The sequence below is a fragment of the Aquarana catesbeiana genome, linkage group LG10, assembly GCF_042186555.1.
Source record: "Aquarana catesbeiana isolate 2022-GZ linkage group LG10, ASM4218655v1, whole genome shotgun sequence".
Classification (NCBI taxonomy): domain Eukaryota; kingdom Metazoa; phylum Chordata; class Amphibia; order Anura; family Ranidae; genus Aquarana; species Aquarana catesbeiana.
Window position 1 is genome coordinate 163,034,738 of NC_133333.1, and position 23,565 is coordinate 163,058,302.

Here is a 23,565-nt window from a genome sequence, read left to right on the forward strand (position 1 = left end):
GATGCCGGCCAAACGATGGTTCAGATCGATGCAGAGGTAGGATGATGGACAGAGGATGCCAGACCAGGGGAAACTTGCAGGGTCCAGTCTTGTGGGGTCCCAGGTGTAGGATGGGTATAGTAGGGATCAGCGTGCTGTTGACCGAGGACGCCATTTGCGACAATGGCACCAACCTCCTCTCCGCCCTCCAAAAGGGACACTTCACACATGTGACCTGTTTGGCTCACATCCTTAATTTGGTGGTGCAGCGGTTCTTGTGCAGGTACCCGGGCTTACAGGATATCCTGAGGCAGGCCAGGAAAGTCTGTGGGCATTTCCACCGGTCATATAATGCCAGTGCTCGGCTGGCTGACCTTCAAAAGGAATGCAACCTGCCCAAGAACCGCCTCATCTGTGACATGCCCACCAGGTGGAACTCAACGTTGGCAATGCTGCAGCGGCTGGACATGCAGCAAAGGGCCATCAACGAGTACCTGTGCGAGTATGGAACGAGGACAGGGTCAGGGGAACTTGGATTTTTTTGCCACGCCAGTGGCTCATGATCAAGGATGCTTGCACTGTCTTGTCACCATTTGAGGAGGCCACAAGGATGGTAAGCAGTGACAGTGCATGCATCAGTGATACTGTCCCTCTTGTCTACCTATTGGAGCACACGCTGCGTAGAATAATGGACAGGGCACTTGAGGCAGAACAGAGGGAGGAAGAGGAGGGCTTCCTTACCTCTCAAGGCCCTGTTTATCCAGACAGTATTCCTGTGGGCCCGCCGATCTCACAGGAAGAGGAGGAGGAAGAGGATGAGGATTGTATCAGCATGGAGGTGAAGCCTAGCACTCAGCATCAGCAGCAGTCTTCAAGGGATCATTTACAGTCCCCAGAAACCCATGGAATTGTGCGTGGCTGGGAGGAGGTGGCTGAGGATCAGGTCATCCTTAGTGACCCAGAGGACTCCGGATCGAATGCCTCAGCAAACCTACGCTGCATGGCTCCCTGATCCTGCAAAGCCTGTGAAAGGACCCTGTGATCAAGGAGAGGGATCACTACTGGCTGGCAACCCTTCTTGATCCACATTACAAGGGTAAGGTTGTGGAATTTATCCAGCAGTCGCAGAGGATGAAACATCTTCGGGAGGCCTTGCAGAAAGGTTTGTGCAATGCGTTTCCAGAGCCTGGGAGGGTACAAATTCCTGGTCCTGGACAACGTGTTGCTGAGGCTTCGGTGAGTCACAGAAGGAGCGGTGGAGAAGGTGGCTGTCTGACCGATGCGTTCAGACAATTTTTGGTCCGCAGCCCCAAGGTATGATCGGTTCCAGCAACCATCACCAACGTCTGTTGTACATGGTGCAGGAATACCTAAGGGCAAGATCAGACTTGGAGTCCTTTCCAACCGAAAATCCACTGGGTTACTGGGTCTTGAGGATGGATCACTGGCCAGAGCTAGCACCGTTTGCAATTGAGCTACTGGCCTGTCCTGCATCCAGCGTTCTTTCAGAACGAACATTCAGTGCCGTTGGAGGCTTTGTAACCGATCAGATTGCGCCTGTCCACTGACTCAGTTGATCGGCTCACCTTCATAAAAATGAATCAGTCTTGGATCACCAGCTATCGAGCACCTGATGCTGATGTAACCGAATAATTTTTTTATGAATGTGAGATCCCTTGAACACTGCCTATGCTGATGCTGACTGACTATGCTGTTATGCTGAGTGACTATCCTATTCCTCCTCAATGTTCATGTTGATAGTTTCTAAGAACACTTTTGGTTCTGGGCACCAGTGCCTAAAGCCCAATTTTTCTGCCCCTGTTTCTGCGGGTAATTACAATTTTTGCTGTAATATTTTGCAGCAGGGCTCGTTCCTGCACTCAACTAGAGTATCTGTGAGGGGTTGCAGTGTTGTGGCACCAGAACCAGTGCCTAAAGCCCAATTTTTCTGCCCCTGCTTAACCACTTCCCTACCCGCTTATAGTCAAATGACGTCCACAGATCAGGGATCTCCCATCCTGGGTGGATGTCATATGACGCCCTCGGGTACCCGGCCGCCTAGGGGGCGCGCCCACGCGCGCGCCGCATTGCTTGGGACCCGGTGCGTGTGCCCGGCGGCCGCGGTGTCCACCGGGCACCCGCGATTGCCCGTTAACCGGGCCGGACCGTGGATCTGTATATGTAAACACACAGATCCACGTCCTGTCAGTTCAGAGGAGAGCGATCTGTGTTCCCAGAACAGCGGAACACTGATCGGTCTCCTCCCCTTGCGCGTCCCCTCCCCCTACAGTTAGAAGCATTCCCTAGGAAACACATTTAACCCCTCCCCGCCCCCTAGTGGTTAACCCCTTCACTGCCTGTCACATTTACACAGTAATCAATGCAATTTTATAGCATTGATCGCTGTACAAATGTGAATGGTCCCAAAAATGTGTCAAAAGTGTCCGATGTGTCCGCCATAATGTCGCAGTCACGAAAAAAAATCGCTGATCGCCGCTATTACTAGTAAAAAAAATAAATAAATAATTTTTTTTAAAAAATGCCATAAATCTATCCCATATTTTATAGACGCTATAACTTTTGCGCAAACCAATCAATATACGCTTATTGCAATTTTTTTTACCAAAAATATGTAGAAGAATACGTATCGGCCTAAACTGAGGAAAAATTTTTTTTTTTTTTTTTTTAAATTGGGATATTTATTATAGCAAAAAGTAAAAAATATTGTGTTTTTTTCAAAATTGTCGCTTTTCTTTTGTTTATATCCCAAAAAATAAAAACCGCAGAGGTGATCAAATACCACCAAAAGAAAGCTCTATTTGTGGGGAAAAAAAGGACATCAATTTTGTTTGGGTACAATGTCGCACGACCGCGCAATTGTCGTTTAAAGTGCGACTGCGCTGAAAACTAAAAATTGGTCTGGGAAGGAAGGGGGGTGAAAATGCCCGGTATTGAACCGGTTAACAGGGGCGCGTAATTACAATTTTTAAATCTAATATTTCACAGCAGGGCTCGTTCCTGCGCTCAACAACAGAATCCGTTAGGGGTTACAGTGTTGTGGCACCTGCACCAGTGCCTAAAGCCCAATTTTTCTGCTCCTGTTTAACAGGGGCATGTAATTACAATTTTTGCTGTAATATTTTGCAGCAGGGCTCGTTCCTGCACTCAACTAGAGTATCTGTGAGGGGTTGCAGTGTTGTGACACCAGCACCAGTGCCTAAAGCCCAATTTTTCTGACCCTGTTCAACAGGGGCATGTAATTACAATTCTTGATATAATATTTCACAGCAGGGCCCGTTCCAGCACCCACCAAGAGTATCTGTGAGGGCTTACAGTGTTGTGGCAACACCACCACACCACCACCAAAGGCCAAATTTTTCTGACCCTGTTCAACAGAGGCATGTAATTACAATTCTTGATATAATATTTCACAGCAGGGCCCGTTACAGCGCCCAGCAAAAGTAACTGTGAGGGCTTACAGTGTTCTGGTACCACCAACACCTAAGGCCCAATTTTCTGCAGATTATATAGGGCAGGCCCCTACTTTCAAACATCCGACTTACAAACGACTCCTACTTACTAACGACTCCTGTAAGAGTTAATATGGGAAAAAGGTGTCTCCTCCACTGATTTATCACCAATCCTTGTTTCCCTTAAAAAACCCAAATTTTCAAAATCCAATTGTCATTGGGACAGAAAGTGAGGTGAAATCTTCTGAACAGGGGCACAGACAGCAAAACAAATGTTACAGGGGTGATGTTAAAGGGGTTGTAAAGATGTTTTTTTTTTTTTTTTAAAATAACAAACATGTTATACTTACCTTCACTGTGCAGCTCGTTCTGCACAGAGTGGCCCCGAACCTGGTCTTCTGGGGTCCCTCGGCGGCTGTTTCAGCTCCTCCCCGCAAGCATTTACCACCTTCATGCGAGCTCCCTCGCACGGTGGTGAGTGCTTGCGGGCGCGCCCCCGTGATACAGCCGGCGGCTATAGCCGCTCGCTGTATCACTCGGCCCCGCCCCCCGGCGCGCCGCGTCATCGGATGTGATTGACAGCAGCGCGAGCCAATGGCTGCGCTGCTTTCAATCCATCCACTGCAGCCAATCAGCGACCAGGCTGAGCTGCAATGAAGCTGACGAGGACGAGGAGCGAAGATTCGAGGCGTCAGGTAAGTAAAACGGGGGGGCTGGGGGCGGCGGTACTGTCAAAAGTTTTTTCACCTTAATGCATAGAATGCATTAAGGTGAAAAAATTTTTACCTTTACAACCCCTTTAACTTTTCCCTATGTTTTCCAAAAAGCTTTAAAATAGATTTTTTGGCTGGAGCTACACTTACAAAATGTATCTGTTCCAAATTATAAACAAATTCTACATAAGAACAAACCTACAGTGCCTGTCTTGTTTGCACTGCCTGTATACTGGTGTTCAGAGTATATAGGGCCTGGGGGCCCAACTCCTTTTCTTTTTTTAATTTGGGTGCGGGGTTCCCCTTAATATCCATACAAGACCTAAAGGGCCTGGTAATGGACTGCGGGGGGGGGGGGGGGGTGGTACCCATGCCGTTTGTCTCACTGATTTTCATCCATATTGCCGGGACCCAACATTATATTAAAGCCGCAAGCAGTTTTAAATGACTTTTATTCCTTTAAAAATGTCATTTTGTGCAGGGACTGTTCTAAGCACGGGAAACACATGCCACATTGCAGGCATACTATAGACACCCCCAGGTACAATATTTAAAGGAATATTTCACTTTTATTTTTTCACTTTAAGCATCATTAAAATCACTGCTCCCTTAAAAACAGACATTTGTAAAACTTTCTTTTGCATTTATACATGTCCCCTGGGGCAGGACCCAGGTCCCCAAACCCTTTTTAGGACAATAACTTGCATATTAGCCTTTAAAATTCACACTTTTGATTTCTCACGTTCGAGTTCAATAACGGTGTTCGAATGTTCGCGCACATTTTCGGTCTGTTCGCATGTTCTGGATGCGAACCGGGGGGTGTTCGGCCCATCCCTAGTTAAGATGTTGCCTTTCATCTTATAAATGTCCAGTCAGGGAAGTCTACTCCTACTGTATGTGGCATGTATCTTACTATTTCTTAGCTTTACCCCATACTTTAAGTCCTTCCCACACAGCATTATCCCTATCTGCTCCTACCACTGAGAATGGGGCCTACAACAGGACCAATCATTGCAGTGATGCAGACTCTGGAGCTGTAAGGGACTATTTTGACCTGTACAAGAAATAGACATTAGTGTGAGAAATCTGAGGGCTTATTCTAAAGGACTTGCAAAGACTCTGATCATGTATTGTAATTTCCTGCACTGTCTAAGTTCTTTGTGTAACATAGCTTTTTCTAATTGTTTTTATGTTCAACATTTAATTTTTCCTCCAGTGTCAAAAATTCACTTACCAATTGGCATGAATGGATTAGTGGTATTAGCTTCCTGTGAAATGCCTATAGCGTTGACAGCAAAGACTCTGATTTCATAGAGTACTCCTTCAATCATGTTTGTTGACTGGTAACTTGTGTCTGTGTAAAGGTCAAAATTCATCTTCATCCACCGTTGGCTCCCTTTCTTTTTCCTTTCAATAAGATATCCTGAAGAAAATATACACAATCTTATTCATCAATATAGAATCTACTTCACACAAAAGACAATATATTATAACAATATGTAATAGGAATTGCTATCAAAATATGTGAAATATAAAACAATCTGTAAACCAATCATTTTTATTTACATAAAGACATTGATATTCCAAATATAGTGATAAATCTAAACATAATAAAGCTCCATAAAATCAAGTGCTCTTGTGCTCAAAAAAGTTCATGAAAGTGCAGATTTCCAGTAGGAACAGGAGTAAGATCGAACGCTCAGCAGACAACAGTGGCCCTCATACTACTGAGTGGCCAAAAGCGCTTGAGGGATAACCCCCAAACATGCCCACAGTGGATGGTATATTCCAGCTCTTTAATCTCGATTTAAAAGATCAAAGTCTATAGTGCAGTTTAGCAATTAAAAAACTGTTTTTTATTAAGATAAAAATAGTGCACTCACATTATATTAGTTGCAAAGCGGTATATCAATAAAGCTGCAGTGCAGTAGCATCAACTATATGATCCTTCAGGCCGGATGAGGCTGTGCGTGATGATGTCATGTTAGGCACTGCCCTATGTAATTTGTTATACGTTTGATGACTTCAGGGGTATTTATCAATACTAGAAGGGTAAAAACTGTTTACTTCACAAAATGAATGTTAACCTAGCAAAGTGAATGTCAGTAAATATATAGTTACATACAGTTGTGCTCATAAGTTTACATACCCTGGCAGAATTTATGATTTCTTGGCCATTTTTCAGAGAATATGAATGATAACACAAAAACTCTCACTCATGGTTAGTGTTTGGCTGAAGCCATTTATTATCAATCAACTGTGTTTACTCTTTTTGAATAATAATGACAACAGAAACTACCCAAATGACCCTGATCAAAAGGTTACATAGCCCAGTTCTTAATACCATGTATTGCCCCCTTTAACATCAATGACAGTATTGTGGTATTTGTGGATGAGGCTCTTTATCTTCTCAGATGGTAAAGCTGACCATTCCTCTTGTCAAAAAGCCTCCAGTTCCTGTAAATTCTTGGGCTGTCTTGCATGAACTTCATGTTTGAGATCTCCCCAGAGTGGCTCAATGATATTGAGGCCAGGAGACTGAGATGGCCAATCCAGAACCTTCACTTTATTCTGCTGTAGCCAATGACATGGTCGACTTGGCCTTGTGTTTTGGATCATTGTTATGTTGGAATGTCCAAGTATGTCCCATGCGCAGCTTCCTGGCTGATGAATGCAAATGTTCCTTCAGTATTTTTTGATAAAATACTGCATTCATCTTGCCATCAATTTTGACCAAATTTCCTGTGCCTTTGTAGCTCACAGATCCCCAAAACATCGGCGATCCACCTCCATGTTTCACAGTATGAATGGTGTACCTTTCATCGTAGGCCTTGACAACTCCTTTCCAAATGAAGCGTTTATCGTTGTGGCCAAAAAGCTCAAATTTGGTCTTCATGACTCCAAATGACTTTGTGTCAGAAGGTTTGAGGCTTGTCTCTGTGCTGTTTGGCGTATTGTAAGCGGGATACTTTGTGGCATTTGCATAGTAATGGCTTTCTTCTGGTGACTCGACCATGCAGCCCATCTTTCTTCAAGTGCTTCCTTATTGTGCATCTTGAAATAGCCACACCACGTTTTCAGAGAGTCCTGTATTTCACCTGAAGTTATTTGTGGGTTTTTCTTTGCATCCCAAACAATTTTCCTGGTAGCTGTGGCTGAAATTTTGGTTGGTTTACCTGACCGTGGTTTGGTTTCAACGGAACCCCTCATTTTCCACTTCTTGATTAGAGTTTGAACACTGCTGATTGGCATTCTCAATTCCTTGGATATCTTTTTATATACTTTTCCTGTTTTATACAGTTCAACTACCTTTGCCCGAAGATCCTTTGACAATTCTTTTGCTTTACCCATGACTCAGAATCCAGAAACGTCAGTGCAGTAGTGGATGAAAAACGTAAGGAGTCCAGAAACTCATTGACCTTTTATACACACACACTAATTGCAAGCAAACAGATCACAGGTGAGGATGGTTACCTTTTAATAGCAATTCAAACCCCTTTGTGTGAACTTGTGTGCATGTTATCATGCCAAAATCACCAGGGTATGTAAACTTTTGATCAGGGTCATTTGGGTAGTTTCTGTTGTGATTGATAATAAATGGCTTCAGCCAAACACCATGAGTGAAAGAAATGTGCTTGTGTTAAAAATGTCCAAGAAATCATAAATTTTGCCAGGGTATGTAAATGTATGAGCACAACTGTAGTAAGTAAGTTTGAAAAAAGAGACGAGTCCATCAAGTCCAGCCTATGTGTGATTTTTATGTCAGTATTACATTGTATAACCCTGTATGTTGTAGTTGTTCAGGTGCTTATCTAATAGTTTTTTTGAAACAATCAATGCTCCCCACTGAAACCACTGCCTCTGGAAGGGAATTCCACATCCTTGACGCTCTTACGAGAAATTAGGTGAAGAAGTATTCACTTTGAATTAAGTGCTAGTAACAATCCTGTTTTTTATTTTTTTTATTTCCCTAGAACATGATTAGGTATTTAAAGTGAACACGGGTTCACCTTGGATACTAATAGTCACTTAGTGAAGTGAACATTCACTTTGTGCCAGAGAACGGTCCATAGAAAGGTGTCAAAGAACAGTTTGCAGAATCTGTGACGCAATGCGTCACAGATTCTGGTGCTCAGTGGCCTATTTAAAGCCAGCAGCATGAGCCACTAGTTGCTGGGTGATCTAAAGCTCCCCTTGTGCTCCTGAGTTCCTGTTCCTGCTATTATTGGTTTTCCTGTTACCAACCCGGCTTGCCTTTGACCTGTCTTGTCTCCATTCCTGGCTTTGACCCTCAGCTTGTTCCACACTATAGAGGCTCTAAAGCTGTGTTAGTCCCCCATACATGATAAAATAGTGAGAAGGATTTTAAAGCTTCAGGTTAGTAGTTGTTTTTTAACCACTTGACCTCCGTAAGATTTAACCCCACCCCCCACCACACACACACACACACACACACACACACACACACACACACACACACACTTTGTTAATTTATTTGGTAAATGCACAGTCATGCAGCACTTTACCCACATAAAATGTATGTCATTTTTCCCCCACAAATAGAGCTTTCTTTTGGTGGTATTTGATCACCACTGTGTTTTATATTTTTTTTAAAAGACATACAATATTGAAAACAAAAATGATATTTTTTACTTTCTGCTATAAAACATAGCCAATAAAAAAAAATAAAAACTTCAAATTTGGGATATATACTGGTATTTTTTTTATACAAGTAATGTCGGTGATCAGCGACTTATAGTTGGACTGCAATATTGTGGCAGACAATCGGACGCTAACTGACACTTTGCAGGAACCAGTGACACCAATACAGTAATCAGTGCTAAAAATATGCACTGTCACTGTACTAATGACACTGGCTGGGAAGGGGTTAAACATCTAAGGCTTTCAAAGGATTAACTGTGTTAACACCCCCCCCCACAGTTAGAACACACTGAGGGAACACATTTAACTCCTTGATCGCCCTTAGTGTTAACCCCTTCCCTGCCAGTGACATTTATACAGTAATCAGTGGCTATTTTTAGCTCTGATCGCTGTATAAATGTCAATGGTCCCAAAAATGTGTCAAAAGTGTCTGATCTGTCCGCTGCAATATCGCAGTGTTGATAAAAATCGCTGATCGCCGCCATTACTAGTAAAAAAAAATAATAATAATAAAAATGCCATAAATCTATCCCCTATTTTGTAACGCTATAACTTTTGTGCAAACCAATCAATATACATTTATTACAATTTGTTTTACCAAAAATATGTAGAAGAATATATCGACCTAAACTGAGGAAAGAATTTGTTTAAAAAAAAAAAAATTGGGATATTTATTATAGCAAAAAGTAAAAGATATTGGGGGTTATTTACGAAAGGCAAATCCACTTTGCACTGCAACTTCCAAGTGCACTGAAAGTGCACTTGGAAGTGCAGTCGCTCTACATCTAAGGCGTAGTTCTGAAATGAGGGGAGGCTCTGCAGATTTTATCATCTAATCATGTGCAAGCTAAAATGCTGTTTTTTATTTTCCTTGCATATCATCCTCGGATCTACAGTGACTTTACTTTCAAGTGCACTTGCAGTGCAAAGTGGATTTTCCTTTAGTAAATAACCCCCATTGTGTTTTTTTCAAAATTGTCGCTCTTCTTTTGTTTATAGCGCAAACAATAAAAACTGCAGAGGTGATCAAATACCACCAAAAGAAAGCTCTATTTGTGGGAAAAAAAGGAAGAAAATTTTGTTTGGGTACAGCATCGCACAACCACGCAATTGGCCCCTAAAGCGATGCAGTGCCTTATCGCAAAAAATGGCCCGGTCAGGAAGAGGGTAAATTCTTCCAGGGCTGAAGTGGTTAAATAACATGCTCAGGAGATGCCTTAAAGCAGACCTTCAGTAATTTTTTCAACTTTCCATCTATTAAATCCTCTGCCCTTGTTGTTTTAACTTTGGATAATAAACATTTTTTTTCTGCCAGTAAATACCTTATACAGCCCACTTTCTGTTTCTTGTCTGGTAAAAAGCCTAGGCTTATGACATCATCCACAGCTCCCTCTCTCTCACTCTTGTGAGAGTTTTCCAGGAAGGACGAGGGGTGAGTCATAAGAGGGCCAAAGAAAGTTGCAGGGCTGCAGAGTGGGAGGTGTGCCCCTCTATGTCTGTGTAAATCCAGGAAGTGAACAGGCAGCAGCTTCAGCTGCATACAGGTAAAATGGATGCAGCCAGACTCGGTGGAGGGGGATTTCTGCAGCATATTTGGCAAGTACACAAATCACAGTATATATTGAAGAATATGCAAAGTGGTTGAAGGGAAGCTTCAGAATGGCAATGATGCTTTTATTACAAATTATGTGAGCAGACTGCAGTTCCTCTTTAAACTGATTTTTTGTGTACTTTAAAACAAAAAAGCTAAAGCTATCAATGACGTATAAATTGCCTAATGGGGAAAAAAAGTCACAGAGCATAGCTTGTTATGATCTTCTGTTCAGTAACGTGCTGTATTGTGCATTGAAACACAAACGCACATTGCAGAGCTAAGGAACTTGTTATGCTAAACAAGAAGAAAAATCATAATGCCATATTTCAGAGACAAAAGCAAAGCTGGAGGACATGCAAGCAGTTTGATAGGGGTCAAAGGCAGCAGAGAGGGAACTATTGGGCAGGGGTTCCAACTGCATGAGGCCTAACACAAATTGTTAAACTTACAGCTATGAATGCGGCCAGTTCCCGATTGCCAGGGATGCTGTGTTTGGCATAGCATCCGCAGCGGTGGTCAGCACAGACAAGCAGGGACCAGGAACATCTAGAGGGATGCCATGTTTCCAATAGTACCGGCGGCTCATGGCCACATGGCTGGATATAGGGGGGGGATTTCAGTTGCGCTCCATCAAAGCCTCCCATCCTCTACCCCCCCCCCCCCTCTACCCCTGACATTGTGCCTGGCCATCTCCCATCCCTGCTCTGTACACACACAGAATGAACACATAGCACATAGGAATCTGATCATCTAGCCAACATTTTCTGCTCATCGGCTATCCCTAGGCCCCTTTCACACTTTGCAATATTGAATCGCGGGCAGAATCACTGCAATTCTGCCCACGACTTCAAATCGCACAGCAATCATGGCAAAACACACCATGAAAGCTTGGAGTTTTGCCACAAGAATGAATGGTACACAAGCAAGTGTGGTGTGTTTTGCCACAATTGCAGTGTGATTTTAAATCATGGGCAGAAACTGCACTGCTGAATCGCCGTGATTCCGCCCGTGATTCAAAGTCGCAAAGTGTGAATGGGGCCTTATTGTTAATATATTTTATGTGTGGCATAAGACAAATCATCTTCTCCCAATGTTGCCGCTTTGGCAGTTGCGGTGAAAATGTGAACTAGTCTGAGGACCCTGGGTGACAGAAGAGGAAGATGATGAGAACAGCTTGGTTAGCTAGTCCACCGCCTCCTTTGAATGCTATGGCTATAAAGTATGCCCAGCACCCAAAAAAAGTGCAAACCTGCCTGCAGGTGATGGACCATTGTCCTTGGCCTATGAACACAGAGGTTGCTTGCCCCCTCCTAGCTGCAAGAAAACCTCTGTCTTTCCTTGTTAACTTCACAGATATGAAGCAGGTCTTATTGAAATAATTTTATCTGTAAATAATGGAAGTGCTGTGTGGTGAAGGAGGGAGTGGTGCTTGGGGGCATTGGATGCTCTGGTGCATTGTAAAATGTGGTGCTTTGGTGTGCTGGGTGTACTAAACAACGAAATAATAAATAAATAAATAAGTGCTCCACTGAAAAGAAAGGGCAGCTGTTGTGGTGACACCAACATATTCATGCTGCTGTTGCCACTGCGGATCCCTTAACCACTTGCTGACCAGCCAGTAGAAATTGTAACACTGGCCAGTGGCTACCCCAGGCACTATATCTGTACATCACGCCAAACTTCTGGGTTTACAGTATGAGCTTGTCAGCAGGTTCACAGCCAATGATTTTGGCTGTGAACTTGCTGATTGCTGTGGTCAATCACAGCACAGATCTGTGTGTGTTAGTAAACACAACACAGATATGGCTTTTTTCTTCTCCCTGATTTCACTTACCATTCAGAGCTGAAATCAGGGAGAAAAGTCAACTGTAATTGGGTAAAAGCAGTACACATACACTTGTTAGGCACACAGTTGTGTGCCTACACAATAGTCCCTTTAGAGCGCATGCGCCGGTGACATTTGCCTTTCTATTCACCCCTGTCACCCAGCCAGTGTCCTTAGTACAATGTCAGTGTACATTATTAACACTGATCACTATATTAGTGTCGCTATCGACATCAGATCAGTGTCAGTTAGCATCCCTCCCAGACAGTGTCAGTTATCGCCAGCCCCTGATTGCCCACCACACTATCAAAGTCACTGATCACCACTATTACTAGTATAGTGTCTGTCTGGGTATGTATCCTGATCACTGTCAGATCTATACTAGTGTCACCAATAGTATAGTGCAAAAATTCAGTGTTTTATAACAGTTTTATAACAGAAAGTAGTAAATATTGTATTTTTTTTTTCAAAATTTTGTCTTTTTTCATTTATATAATAAAAAAAACAAAAAACAAAAACAAAACAGTGACAGTGGTGATCAAATACCACCAAAATAAAGCTCAATTTGTGTAACAAAATGATATGTATTTAATTTGTGTGCAGTGTTGCATGACTGAGCAATTGCAAGTTAAAGTAGCATAGCAAAAAATGGTCTGGTCATAAAGGGGGTAAAACCTTTTGAAGGTCAAGTGGTAAAAAAGACCCTAACAAAATAAAAACCAAAATATAAAAAAATAAAAACTATGTAAAGTAGTAGTAAAAAAAGTAAAGAAAAAATTTACTTCAAACACCCATCCGAAAACAAACTAAAATCACATGTATTCATTTATTGGCTTAATGAAACAAAAAAAACAACCTACTTTTACAAAAAAAAAAAAAAAAAACGGGGAAACTGCAGCAGCAGCACAGCAATACAACCTGCCACTGAAAGTTCGATTGGGACTGTTTAAAGCGGTAGGAAACCACCCCAATAATTTTTTTTTTAAACCCTAAAGTTGAAGGCATAATGTGCTAGTATGCATTGCATACTAGCACATTATGAAATAATGTTGAAATACTTACCTTAGAACGAAGCCGGTCTTCCTTCCAGGTTCGCATGCTCTGACCAGCTGACCATCTGATTGGCAGCGTGGTGATGACATCACTTTTCCATGCATGCACGTGGGAGTCATGGACTGCGGCACGGGGGGTTTTAAAGGGACAGCACGGGTATGCAGTCCCTTCAGAGAGCATGCGCCGGTGACATTGCCGGCTGCATTCAGTGTGAATACTTCCTAAACAGTGCAGGTTTAGGAGATATTCACTGTACCTACAGGTAAGCCTTTTTATAGGCTTACCTGCACGTACAAGTGCAAAAAAAGAGTTTACTTCCACTTAAAATTGCAGTGAATGCATTTGGGCTTACACTCCACTCTCCCTAACCATACAAAACTGCAAAGTATCAATAGCAGAAAGGCACCACATAATAGAGTGCTGTGTATATAGTGTACACTCGACCAATCCCCAGACGACGTCCTATCGTGACGAAACGCGTAGGGAGGAGCCTGTGACCCTGACGTCATTACGTTTTTCTCTGTGATTGATGGGACATACACAGTAAGCAGGCAGAAGCTCGTGGAGACGCTGCGATCCTTATGTTTGGCTATACGCTGTTAATGGATGGAGATTCTTTACCACGTTTACAACTGTGAATATCGGTATAGGTTTGTGGGTGACCTGATAATTTCCCAAATGCCTGGTGAGACCACTGTTATGGTGGTCACCTCGAGCTGGTAAGGAGCCTCATATCTCACCTGGGTGCGAATCACTTTGGATACTGGACTCACCTATGTCACATTTTTTCTGAACATATGCACTTTGGTCATCAACTCACCTTGTTTATGGACTGTTTTGAGTTTTATGCATTGTTTATAACTGGGACTTAATTCACTACCTTACATATATTTTTTTCACTTGTAGTACATGGTGAGACATCTGTCTTTGTCTACTATGGGAGACTTGTTTTTTATTTTATATTTCTTATATTTTTCTTCATATATTTTTTTGGTGGGTTAATCACTCCTTATGGTTATTTTTTATACAACTTATATTTAGTTTCAGCGCTGCACTTATTTTGTTTTTTGATATATTGGAGTTTAGTATTAGACTTTTAGTGCTGGCGGCTTTTACAACTCACTTTTCAATATACATTTTTCTAGCGCAGCGTTAACCCTTTTTTGGGTTGTTTTATTTTACTGTGTATATAGCACTAAACTGTAGAGCTGTATAAAGCATGATACTGAAAGCATGCTAACCTTTCTTTCCTGGTGCCTCCCATGGCAGCATACCAATGGTTGGTGGTTCCGCCCTCAACCAACCCACAGGGCCACGTAACTCTTTAAAAAAAAAGAGTTACTCCCCTCCTCAGGTATTTTCCCTGTCCACATCCTTGCAGGATCACAGCCAGCCCTACCTCACCGACATATGGTGTGACCATTGCAGGTTCATGCTCTCCTGCAGTATGGAGACCCATGTCTTGGGTTGCTAAATGCACCATATAAGTATGGGAGCCCGTTTTTCTGTGGATCTTTTTGGGGCATATGCAGAGATCCAGGAGCATTTCTTTCTCCTCTGTCTCCTGGGCTGATTACCCAGAAGTACCTGTATGGGCTCTCTAGTGTTGAATGCCCGTTTCTACCTCCATCTAGGCTGGTATACCGCTCTCCTCTTCCATAGCGTGCTCCCTGGAACTGCCAGAAGCTCCTCACAGCCTCTACCTGCTTCGGCCTCCGCTCCCCCCCCCCCCCAGTGTATGTGGACGCTTCGCGACTGACACACGCTGGGCACTAAATCCCCTCGTAGACCGTTTCCTGAAGGCAGGCCTAAGATTACACCCTCCCAGGAAAACTCTTTTCCCCAAATGGGATCTGACAGTGGTCCTCAATGTCTTGGCCAATCCACCCTTTGCTCCCACTGAAGAATGTTCATTGGAGGATATTTCCTGGAAAACGACCTTTCTGATCGCCATCACATCAGGGCGAGTGTCGGAAATTCAAGCTCTAGGGGCACAGGAGCCCTATGTCACGTTTTTTCCGGACAGGGTAGTTCTGCAGCCTATTCCCCAGTTTGTCCTGAAGGTACCCTCAGTTTACCATCTCAATCAAGAATGGGTTCTCCCGGCCTTCGGAGAAGATCCAACCTCCTCAAGACTACATAAATTGGATGTGGCCAGGTCCCTGAGGCATTATTTAGAGCTGACACAACAATTACGCAAGAATCAGCGTCTATTTATTATTCCTAAGGGCGCAAGGAAAGGAATGACAGCTTCCAAGACGACCTTGGCCAGCTGGATCATGAAACTAATCCAGAAGGCATATCGGGCTAGTGGTCTCTCAGTCCCAACTGCGATGCTCACTCAACGTGGGGAATGGCTTCTTCTTGGGCAGCTTTGGCTCGGGTCTCCCCTGAGACAATTTGCAGGGCGGCTAGTTGGTCATCCTTCAACACCTTCATGTCGCACTATAGCCTAGATCCGGCGGTCCTCACCTCCCGAGACTTTGGGAAAAAGACCTTGGAACTGTCAGTTTTGTAAACTCTTTAAAAATTATTATTGCAGTACCCTCCCTATAAGCGAATTATTTACCATTGGTATGCTGCCATGGGAGGCACCAGTAAAACTGAAAATTGAATACTCACCTTTCCGTAATTTTCTCTTCCTGGTGCCTACCCATGGCAGCATACACCCTCCTTTCAATAATCCTTAAAGTTCTGAAGACTACTTACAAGAATAAATAATGATATTTGAAGCGCTTCACAATGTGCATGAAAATGAATATATAAGAATAAATATAAATAGTCAAATAAATCCAGTGGTGAGTAAAAATTCCTATAAAATCCAGCAATCAAAATAGTGTAAAATTATAAAAAATTAGTGACACCAAATGTGTAAAAAATTCACATAAAAAATCCACATAAAAATAAATATATAGGGATGTATTCAGAAGGTTCAATTATACAGGTGTAGAATCCTGATTGGTATAGAGCTTTTGATCACTAGCAAAGCTGTTTAAAAACACTTGCTTAATTAAGGTGCTCATTGATAGTACCAATGTGTTTTTTGCTTCTATTCACAACCAATGTGAGAATCATAAACAGGCAGATAAGAGAAAAAAACAATCATTGTGCAATAGTTAGGATACCAAGGTACACAGGCAAACTTCAATCCACTCACGTGTGCCTTATAATGATAAGGCATATGCAGGTTTTACTATAGCAGTCAGCCGCCTTAGACAGGAGCAGATTCAGTGCAGTACACTGTGTGAAACTGCTGATCTGCACAGATCTTCCTTGGCTCCTCCCACGCGTTACATCACAGTCACGTGACTTTTTCAAGGATCCTTGAAAAAGTCACGTGACTGTGATGTAACGCGTGGGAGGAGCCAAGGAAGATCTGTGCAGATCAGCAGTTTCACACAGTGTACTGCACTGAATCTGCTCCTGTCTAAGGCGGCTGACTGCTATAGTAAAACCTGCATATGCCTTATCATTATAAGGCACACGTGAGTGGATTGAAGTTTGCCTGTGTACCTTGGTATCCTAACTATTGCACAATGATTGTTTTTTTCTCTTATCTGCCTGTTTATGATTCTCACATTGGTTGTGAATAGAAGCAAAAAACACATTGGTACTATCAATGAGCACCTTAATTAAGCAAGTGTTTTTAAACAGCTTTGCTAGTGATCAAAAGCTCTATACCAATCAGGATTCTACACCTGTATAATTGAACCTTCTGAATACATCCCTATATATTTATTTTTATGTGGATTTTTTATGTGAATTTTTTACACATTTGGTGTCACTAATTTTTTATAATTTTACACTATTTTGATTGCTGGATTTTATAGGAATTTTTACTCACCACTGGATTTATTTGACTATTTATATTTATTCTTATATATTCATTTTCATGCACATTGTGAAGCGCTTCAAATATCATTATTTATTCTTTTTAAGTGACTCTGAAAACACTCTCTTTTGATAGCAGCCTCACTTGGTTTTATGTGTAATTATCAGCTATTTAGCATCACAGCGCTTTGTGTTTTATATATATTTTTTCTACTTACAAGAATACTTGAGGGGGGGAGTAACTCTTTTTTTTATAGAGTTACGTGGTCCTGTGGGTTGGTCGAGGGCAGAGCCACCAACCACTGGTATGCTGCCATGGGTAGACACCAGGAAATGAAAATTACGGAAAGGTGAGTATTCAATTTTCCGTTTTTCTTTAAATAAATGTCAGCTGTCCATCACTCACACTAAATCCACCAATACACTTTACTGTGAACCAACATTAGCCAAAATCTTGCAACTGACAAGATAGCTGAAGCAATGCATTGTGGGATGTTCAGCAGGAGGAATTTCTGTTGAACGTCCTTAAGGTTTGAGTCTTGTCTGAACATCTGAGAAGCAATTCAGCTCATCCCTAGAGCAAACATCCATCCTTAAACTGTAATAATCTTTTTCTTATTTCAATTTCTTCCTCTGACCCTTGTGGATAACTTCAGCAAGAGAAGTGTAATGCCGTGTACACATGTCGGACAATTCGACCGCGTGTGGGCTTCATCGGACCTGCAGCGGACCCTATCTGTCGAAAATGTGACGGACTTTAGATTTAGAACATGATTCAAATCTTTCTGACGGGTTCGAGTCCGGTCTAAAAATCTGTTCGTCTGTATGCTAGTTCGACGGACGAAAACCGACGCTAGGGCAGCTATTGGCTACTGGCTATGAACTTCCTTATTCTAGTCCGGTCGTACGTCATCACAGTTGAATCCATCGGACTTTGGTGTGATTGTGTGTAGACAAGTCCGATTCGACGGAAGTCCGTCAAAGTCCATCGAAAGTCCGTCGCAAAGTCCGACGTGATTCAGTCCGTCGAAAGTCCAGTCGTTATTGAAAGCCCTTGAAATGAAAAAATGAACAAAGCACATACTTGAATATCTTTGTGTACTTGCCTCAATTTATAGCATTTAAACCTGGTTCACACTGGTGCACTGCAGTTTGGCCGCAGTGTGGGCGTATCCGTGTTTGTTTTGCACACTTTGCCGCAGTTTCTAAAAGCACACCAAAAACGCAGCAAGCAGGGCTTTTGGTGTGCTTTCAGAAACCGTGCAACCTAAAAGAAATCAATGGGACAGCATTTAAAACTGAGGGTAAAACAAAAGATACAAACGCGGAATACACCTGTGCTACAGTTTGGCTGCAGCCCACCAGTGTGAACCTGGTCATAGTATGAATCCCTCCTGCTCTCCCCTATCTGCATGAGTCATTTTTGACAGATTGAGGTTGATTTACTAAAGGCAAATCCACTTTGCACTACAAGTGCACTTGGAAGTGCAGTCGCTGTAGATCTGAGGGGAAGATCTGAAATGAGGGGAAGCTCTGCTGATTTTATCATCCAATCATGAGCAAGCTAAAATGCTATTTTTTTATTTTCCTTGCATGCCCCCCCTCAGATCTACAGCGACTGCACTTCCAAGTGCACTTGTAGTGCAAAGTGGATTTGCCTTTAATAAAAAAAACCCCATGTCTCAACATCAGGAAATCTTAAGAGATGGCCCCAGCCTCAGCTGTGCATGTTTCCCTAGGGGGGAGGGGGGTGTGTCCATATTTTTCCAGCCTGCTCCTCCTCTAATACGCCTGTAAACGCTTATGTGTGCATGGACACAGGCTGACATAGAGGTGCTTTTACAGGCTGGACAATAAAAACGTCAAATACCTGTAAAAGCTGTGTTTTGTGAGCCCTGAATGTGTTTAAACCAAGTTCAGCTGGTAGGAATGGAATTTTACCTAGCTGAGCTGACTAGAACTGCTGTCTGCTTGCTTTATTCCAGATTCTCATTTATATTGTCATCGCAATATTGCAACAACTGCAGCTACGTTCCGTTGGAAGACTGTAAAAGGACAGTAGGTGGCACTGTGTTATTTGATTTCTTTGCCTGTTGCATATTACTATGTTGTCTGCTACAAAACTAAGTACTTGCCCTTCCTGCGCTGCTTTGTATCTAATCCACCATGTCTTACATATATTTTCAGTGCTGTTCAAGGAAGGTTTTTCCCACAAACTTTAACATATAGCAGATTCATTTATACCTTATACATTATTATGTTCTTGACTGTTGCTATTTAGTGGACTTGAGAGGTTATTTACTAAAGGCAAATCCACTTTGCACTACAAGTGCACTGCAAGTGCACTTAAAAAGTGCACCTGGAAGTGCAGACGCTGTAGATCAGAGGGGGACATGCAAGGAAAATAAAAAACAGCATTTTAGCTTGCACATAATTGGATGATAAAATCAGCAGAGCTTCCCCTCAGATCTACAGCGATCTACAGTGACTGCACTTACAAGTGCACTTTCAAGTGACGTGTGACGTATATCAAAGTAACTGGGCCAGGAGGTGGGGCTGTATGTGACGGCGAGTGTGGGGAACACTCTGCAATTCAAATGAAAGCTGTTATAGCGATGTTCCCTGCTTTGTGATGATCCACTGGCAATTCTCTTCCCCTCCTCTCTCTTGCCCTGCACGGGTGAAGTGGCATTAATGGGCACAGGTAAGGCTGCATTGTTGGGCACAGGTGAAGCTGCATTGATGAGCAGTGAGGCTGCAGTGTTGGGCACAGGTGAGGCTGCATTGTTGGGCACAGATCAGGCTGCATTGTTGGGCACAGGTGAGGCTGAATTGTTGGGCACAGGTGATGCTGCATTGTTGGGCACAGATGAGGCTAAATTGATAGGCACAGGTGAGGCTGCATTGTTGGGCCCACTGAGGCTGTATTGGTGGGCACAGGCGAGGCTGCATTGTTGGGCACGGGTGAGGCAGCATTGATAAGCACAGGTGAGGCTGCATTGTTGGGCACAGGTGAGGCTGCATTGCTGTGCCCAGGGGAGGCTGCATTGATGGGCACAGGTGAGGCTGCATTGATGAGCAGTGAGGCTGCATTGTTGGACACAGGTGAGGCTGCATTGATGAGCAGTGAGGCTACATTGTTGGGGACAGGTGAGGCTGCATTGATGAGCAGTGAGGCTGCATTGAAGGGCACAGGTACAGCTGCATCGATGGGCACAAGTGAGGCTGCATTGATGGGCACAGGTGAGGTTGCATTGATGGGCACAAGTGAGGCTGCATTAATGAGCACAGGTGAGGCTGCATTGATTGGCACAGGTGAGATTGCATTGATGGGCACCTGTGATGCTGCATTGATGGACACAAGTGAGGCTGCATTGATGGGCACAGGTGAGGTTGCATTGTTGGGCACAGGTGAAGCGGCATTGTTGGGCTTAATTCTGCAAAAAAACGTTTAAGTGTAATTTCATGAGATCATTTATGAGGGCATGTTTAGGGGTGGAATTGGGGGTGGGGCAGGGTAGGGGTTGGGTGGGGCAACTGGTGGCGAGTAACCCTTAAGGCCTCACTAGTAGCTCAGGACTTTAAATTTTGAGCCCTACCATTATCATTGAAAATGAAAGTAAGAGAAAACAACAAATTTAGGCTGTCCCCAGAAAAGTAATAAAGGGGAAATCTTTCAATGGGGATACAAGTTCTGGTGACCTGGGGGTTCCAAAGAAATTCCCTTAATTTTCAGGGATTTCCCCTCACTTCCTGTTTTGCTCATGGGACAGGAAGTGAAGAGAAATCTCCCCAATGGGACACAGATGGCAAAAAATACACAGACAGGGGTTATAACCCTCCCTTACTCCATCTAAAATGAAAAAAAAAGTTTTGCCTATAGTTCTACTATAGTTTTAATTCAAGATCAAATATAGGCAACAACTAAAAATTGTCAAAAAGCTATCCAGCAAACACTGCAACTGTGGTAAAGTTAGAAAGTTCACTTAATTTCAAGATCAAAAAAGTGATTGTAAAGCTTATTTTTTTGCAAATAATAAACATGCTATACCTCTATTGCACAGGGCGGCACCAATCCTCTTCTTCGTGTGGTGCCATAGGAAGCTGCTTCCTATTGTGGCACACCTGCAGGATTGATCCCAAGCTTTCATAAACACAGACAATATGGTTCAGCCCTGCCCCCTGCTTCTTCGTCACAGGATTTGACTGAGCCAATGGCTCCCGATGCCTCAGCAAGGCCTGTGAGAGTGAGAGAGCCACATATAGATGGGCACAGCGCTGGATCGAGTGAAGACTTGTGTATCAGGGAGGGGTTAAGGGGTCGATATTATTACACAATTTTTACCTTAATTCAGAGAATGCATTAAGATAAACAATGTTTACACTTTAGAACCACTTTAATCCTTTGAAATCCACTGAAGCCAGATTCCAGAGAGCTCCCCACATCCTGATTAAAGGGATTCTGCATCCTGAAGCCGATGCTACTCTTTCTGCTGCATGTTTTCAAAGATTTAAGCAATCAAAGGTCAAATCTGGTTGGTGGCTGTGAGGAACATTAGGAACTAGTACTTATAATTTTAACTTGTTCTTTCTCTAAGCAACCAGGTGTGTGCATGTGTGCATGTGTGTGTAAAAATAGTTTTCAGCATTACAAACAGGTAATGCTTCTGTGTCTTGTCCAAGTCCCTGGTGTGCTGCTTCTGCCCATCTAACATCTACAATCAAGCATTCTGCCCATCAAACATCTACAATTGTCCATGACATTGTTTCATTTGACCCTGCCTCTGCTCTTTAGATATTGTATCTTGGCTCGTTTGCACTATACTTTGTATCATCTATTGACCCTATCTGGGTAAGATCACCCCATTCATGCTCAATAATTTAATGCAAAAATAGGGATGATGCAGTAGGGGAAAACAGGGGTAATTAAAGGCTTCTCAAGATAAACAAAATTCTTACAAAAAGATAGCTCTCTGAAATGGACTTATCATGTAGATATATCTAGGAACGCTCTGTCTCTTGAAGACAATGGCACAAAATGCTTCAATCGGAAGATCACTGATATAGACAAAAAGCATTCTGGCACCAGCTGTCAAGCTTAAACCATAGCTCAACCCTTACTGAGTCTTTTTAAGTTTTGCTTACCTAAGATAGGTTGACCACCATCATATTTTGGGGGATCCCAAATAACATCTGCCCAGTCCTCTCCAACACCTGGGATTTGAATGTTCTGTGGAGGATCAGGAATATCTAGAATGGAAAATAAAATGTAAACATGGCATTAGTAATACATCTTAGTTTTCTGCTACATATGAACTATTTCCAAAATCATAATTCTAGTTTATATATATGGATTTTTACCATTTCCTTACCTACTACTTTGACATATAGAGTGGCACTATCCTCTCCAGAAGGGTTGGTTACTACTATCCTATAATTGCCTTCATCCTCTCGTTTTGCTCCGTCAATAACAAAGCTGCTTTGATCTTTTACTGTGTCTACGTGCACCCGGCCTTCAATATCTGTAAATTCCTACAATGAAAAAAATTAATAAATAGTACAAACCTAAATTTTAAAAAACCCTCCATACTAAATAAAAAAGCAGAACGCATTTGATTACCTATTCACATATACAGGTAGGATTAACATTTACTAGTATTGCCAGTGATCGTTGCCTCAACCACTTCAAGACCAGGCTGTTTCACCCCCTTGAAGTCAAGGCAATTTTTTTAGTGCTGTGACACTTTGAATGACAATTACTCAGTCATGCAACACAGTACAGAAATGGATTTTATATACATTTTTTTAACAGAGCTTTCTTTTGGTGGTATTTAATCATCACTGGGTTTTTTTTTACTTTTTACTATATAAAGGAAAAAATACTGAACATTTTTATTTAGTGTCTGCTATAAAACCTGGCTATTAAATTATCTTTCTTCATACATTTTGGCCAAATTGTATTCTGTTACATTTCTTTGGTGAAAAAAAAAACAAATCAGTGTATATTATTTAGTTTGTATGGAAGTTATAGAGTCTACAAACCATGGTATATATATTTGAAAATTAATCAATCCTGATATACTGACTGCCTATCTCATTTCTTCAGGACCTAAAATGCCAGGTAAGTGCATATACCCCCAAATGACCCCTTTGCGGAAAGTGGACAGTCTGAGTTATTTATTAAGAGATATGGTGAGTTTTTGAAAGTCATTTTGTCACAATTTATTGCAAAATGAAGACATAAAATAACATTTGTATTTTTTCACAAAGCTGTCATTTTAGTTATTTCTCACACACAGCATAGGTATACTTACAATTACACCCAAGCACACATTCTGGTACTCCATAATATGGGGAACCACACATTTGAGACTTTTTCATAGCCTACACACATGGGGGGGGGGGGATGGGGGCAAAATCCAAGGTGCACTTTTGGGC

At 42.4% G+C, this 23,565-nt stretch overlaps 1 protein-coding gene across 3 annotated transcripts in view; it reads right to left on the reverse strand.

The window, feature by feature from the left end:
* LOC141110994 (myosin-binding protein C, fast-type-like) overlaps positions 1-23,565 on the reverse strand; it is a 264,542-nt gene that overhangs the window by 60,817 nt on the left and 180,160 nt on the right. For all 3 annotated transcript variants that reach the window (XM_073602875.1, XM_073602876.1, XM_073602878.1), the window contains 3 exons: positions 22,500-22,659; positions 22,273-22,377; positions 5,397-5,585 (listed from right to left, as the gene is read on the reverse strand). In XM_073602875.1, coding sequence (XP_073458976.1) covers positions 5,397-5,585; positions 22,273-22,377; positions 22,500-22,659 — 454 coding nt within the window. The remainder of the gene's footprint in view (positions 1-5,396; positions 5,586-22,272; positions 22,378-22,499; positions 22,660-23,565) is intronic.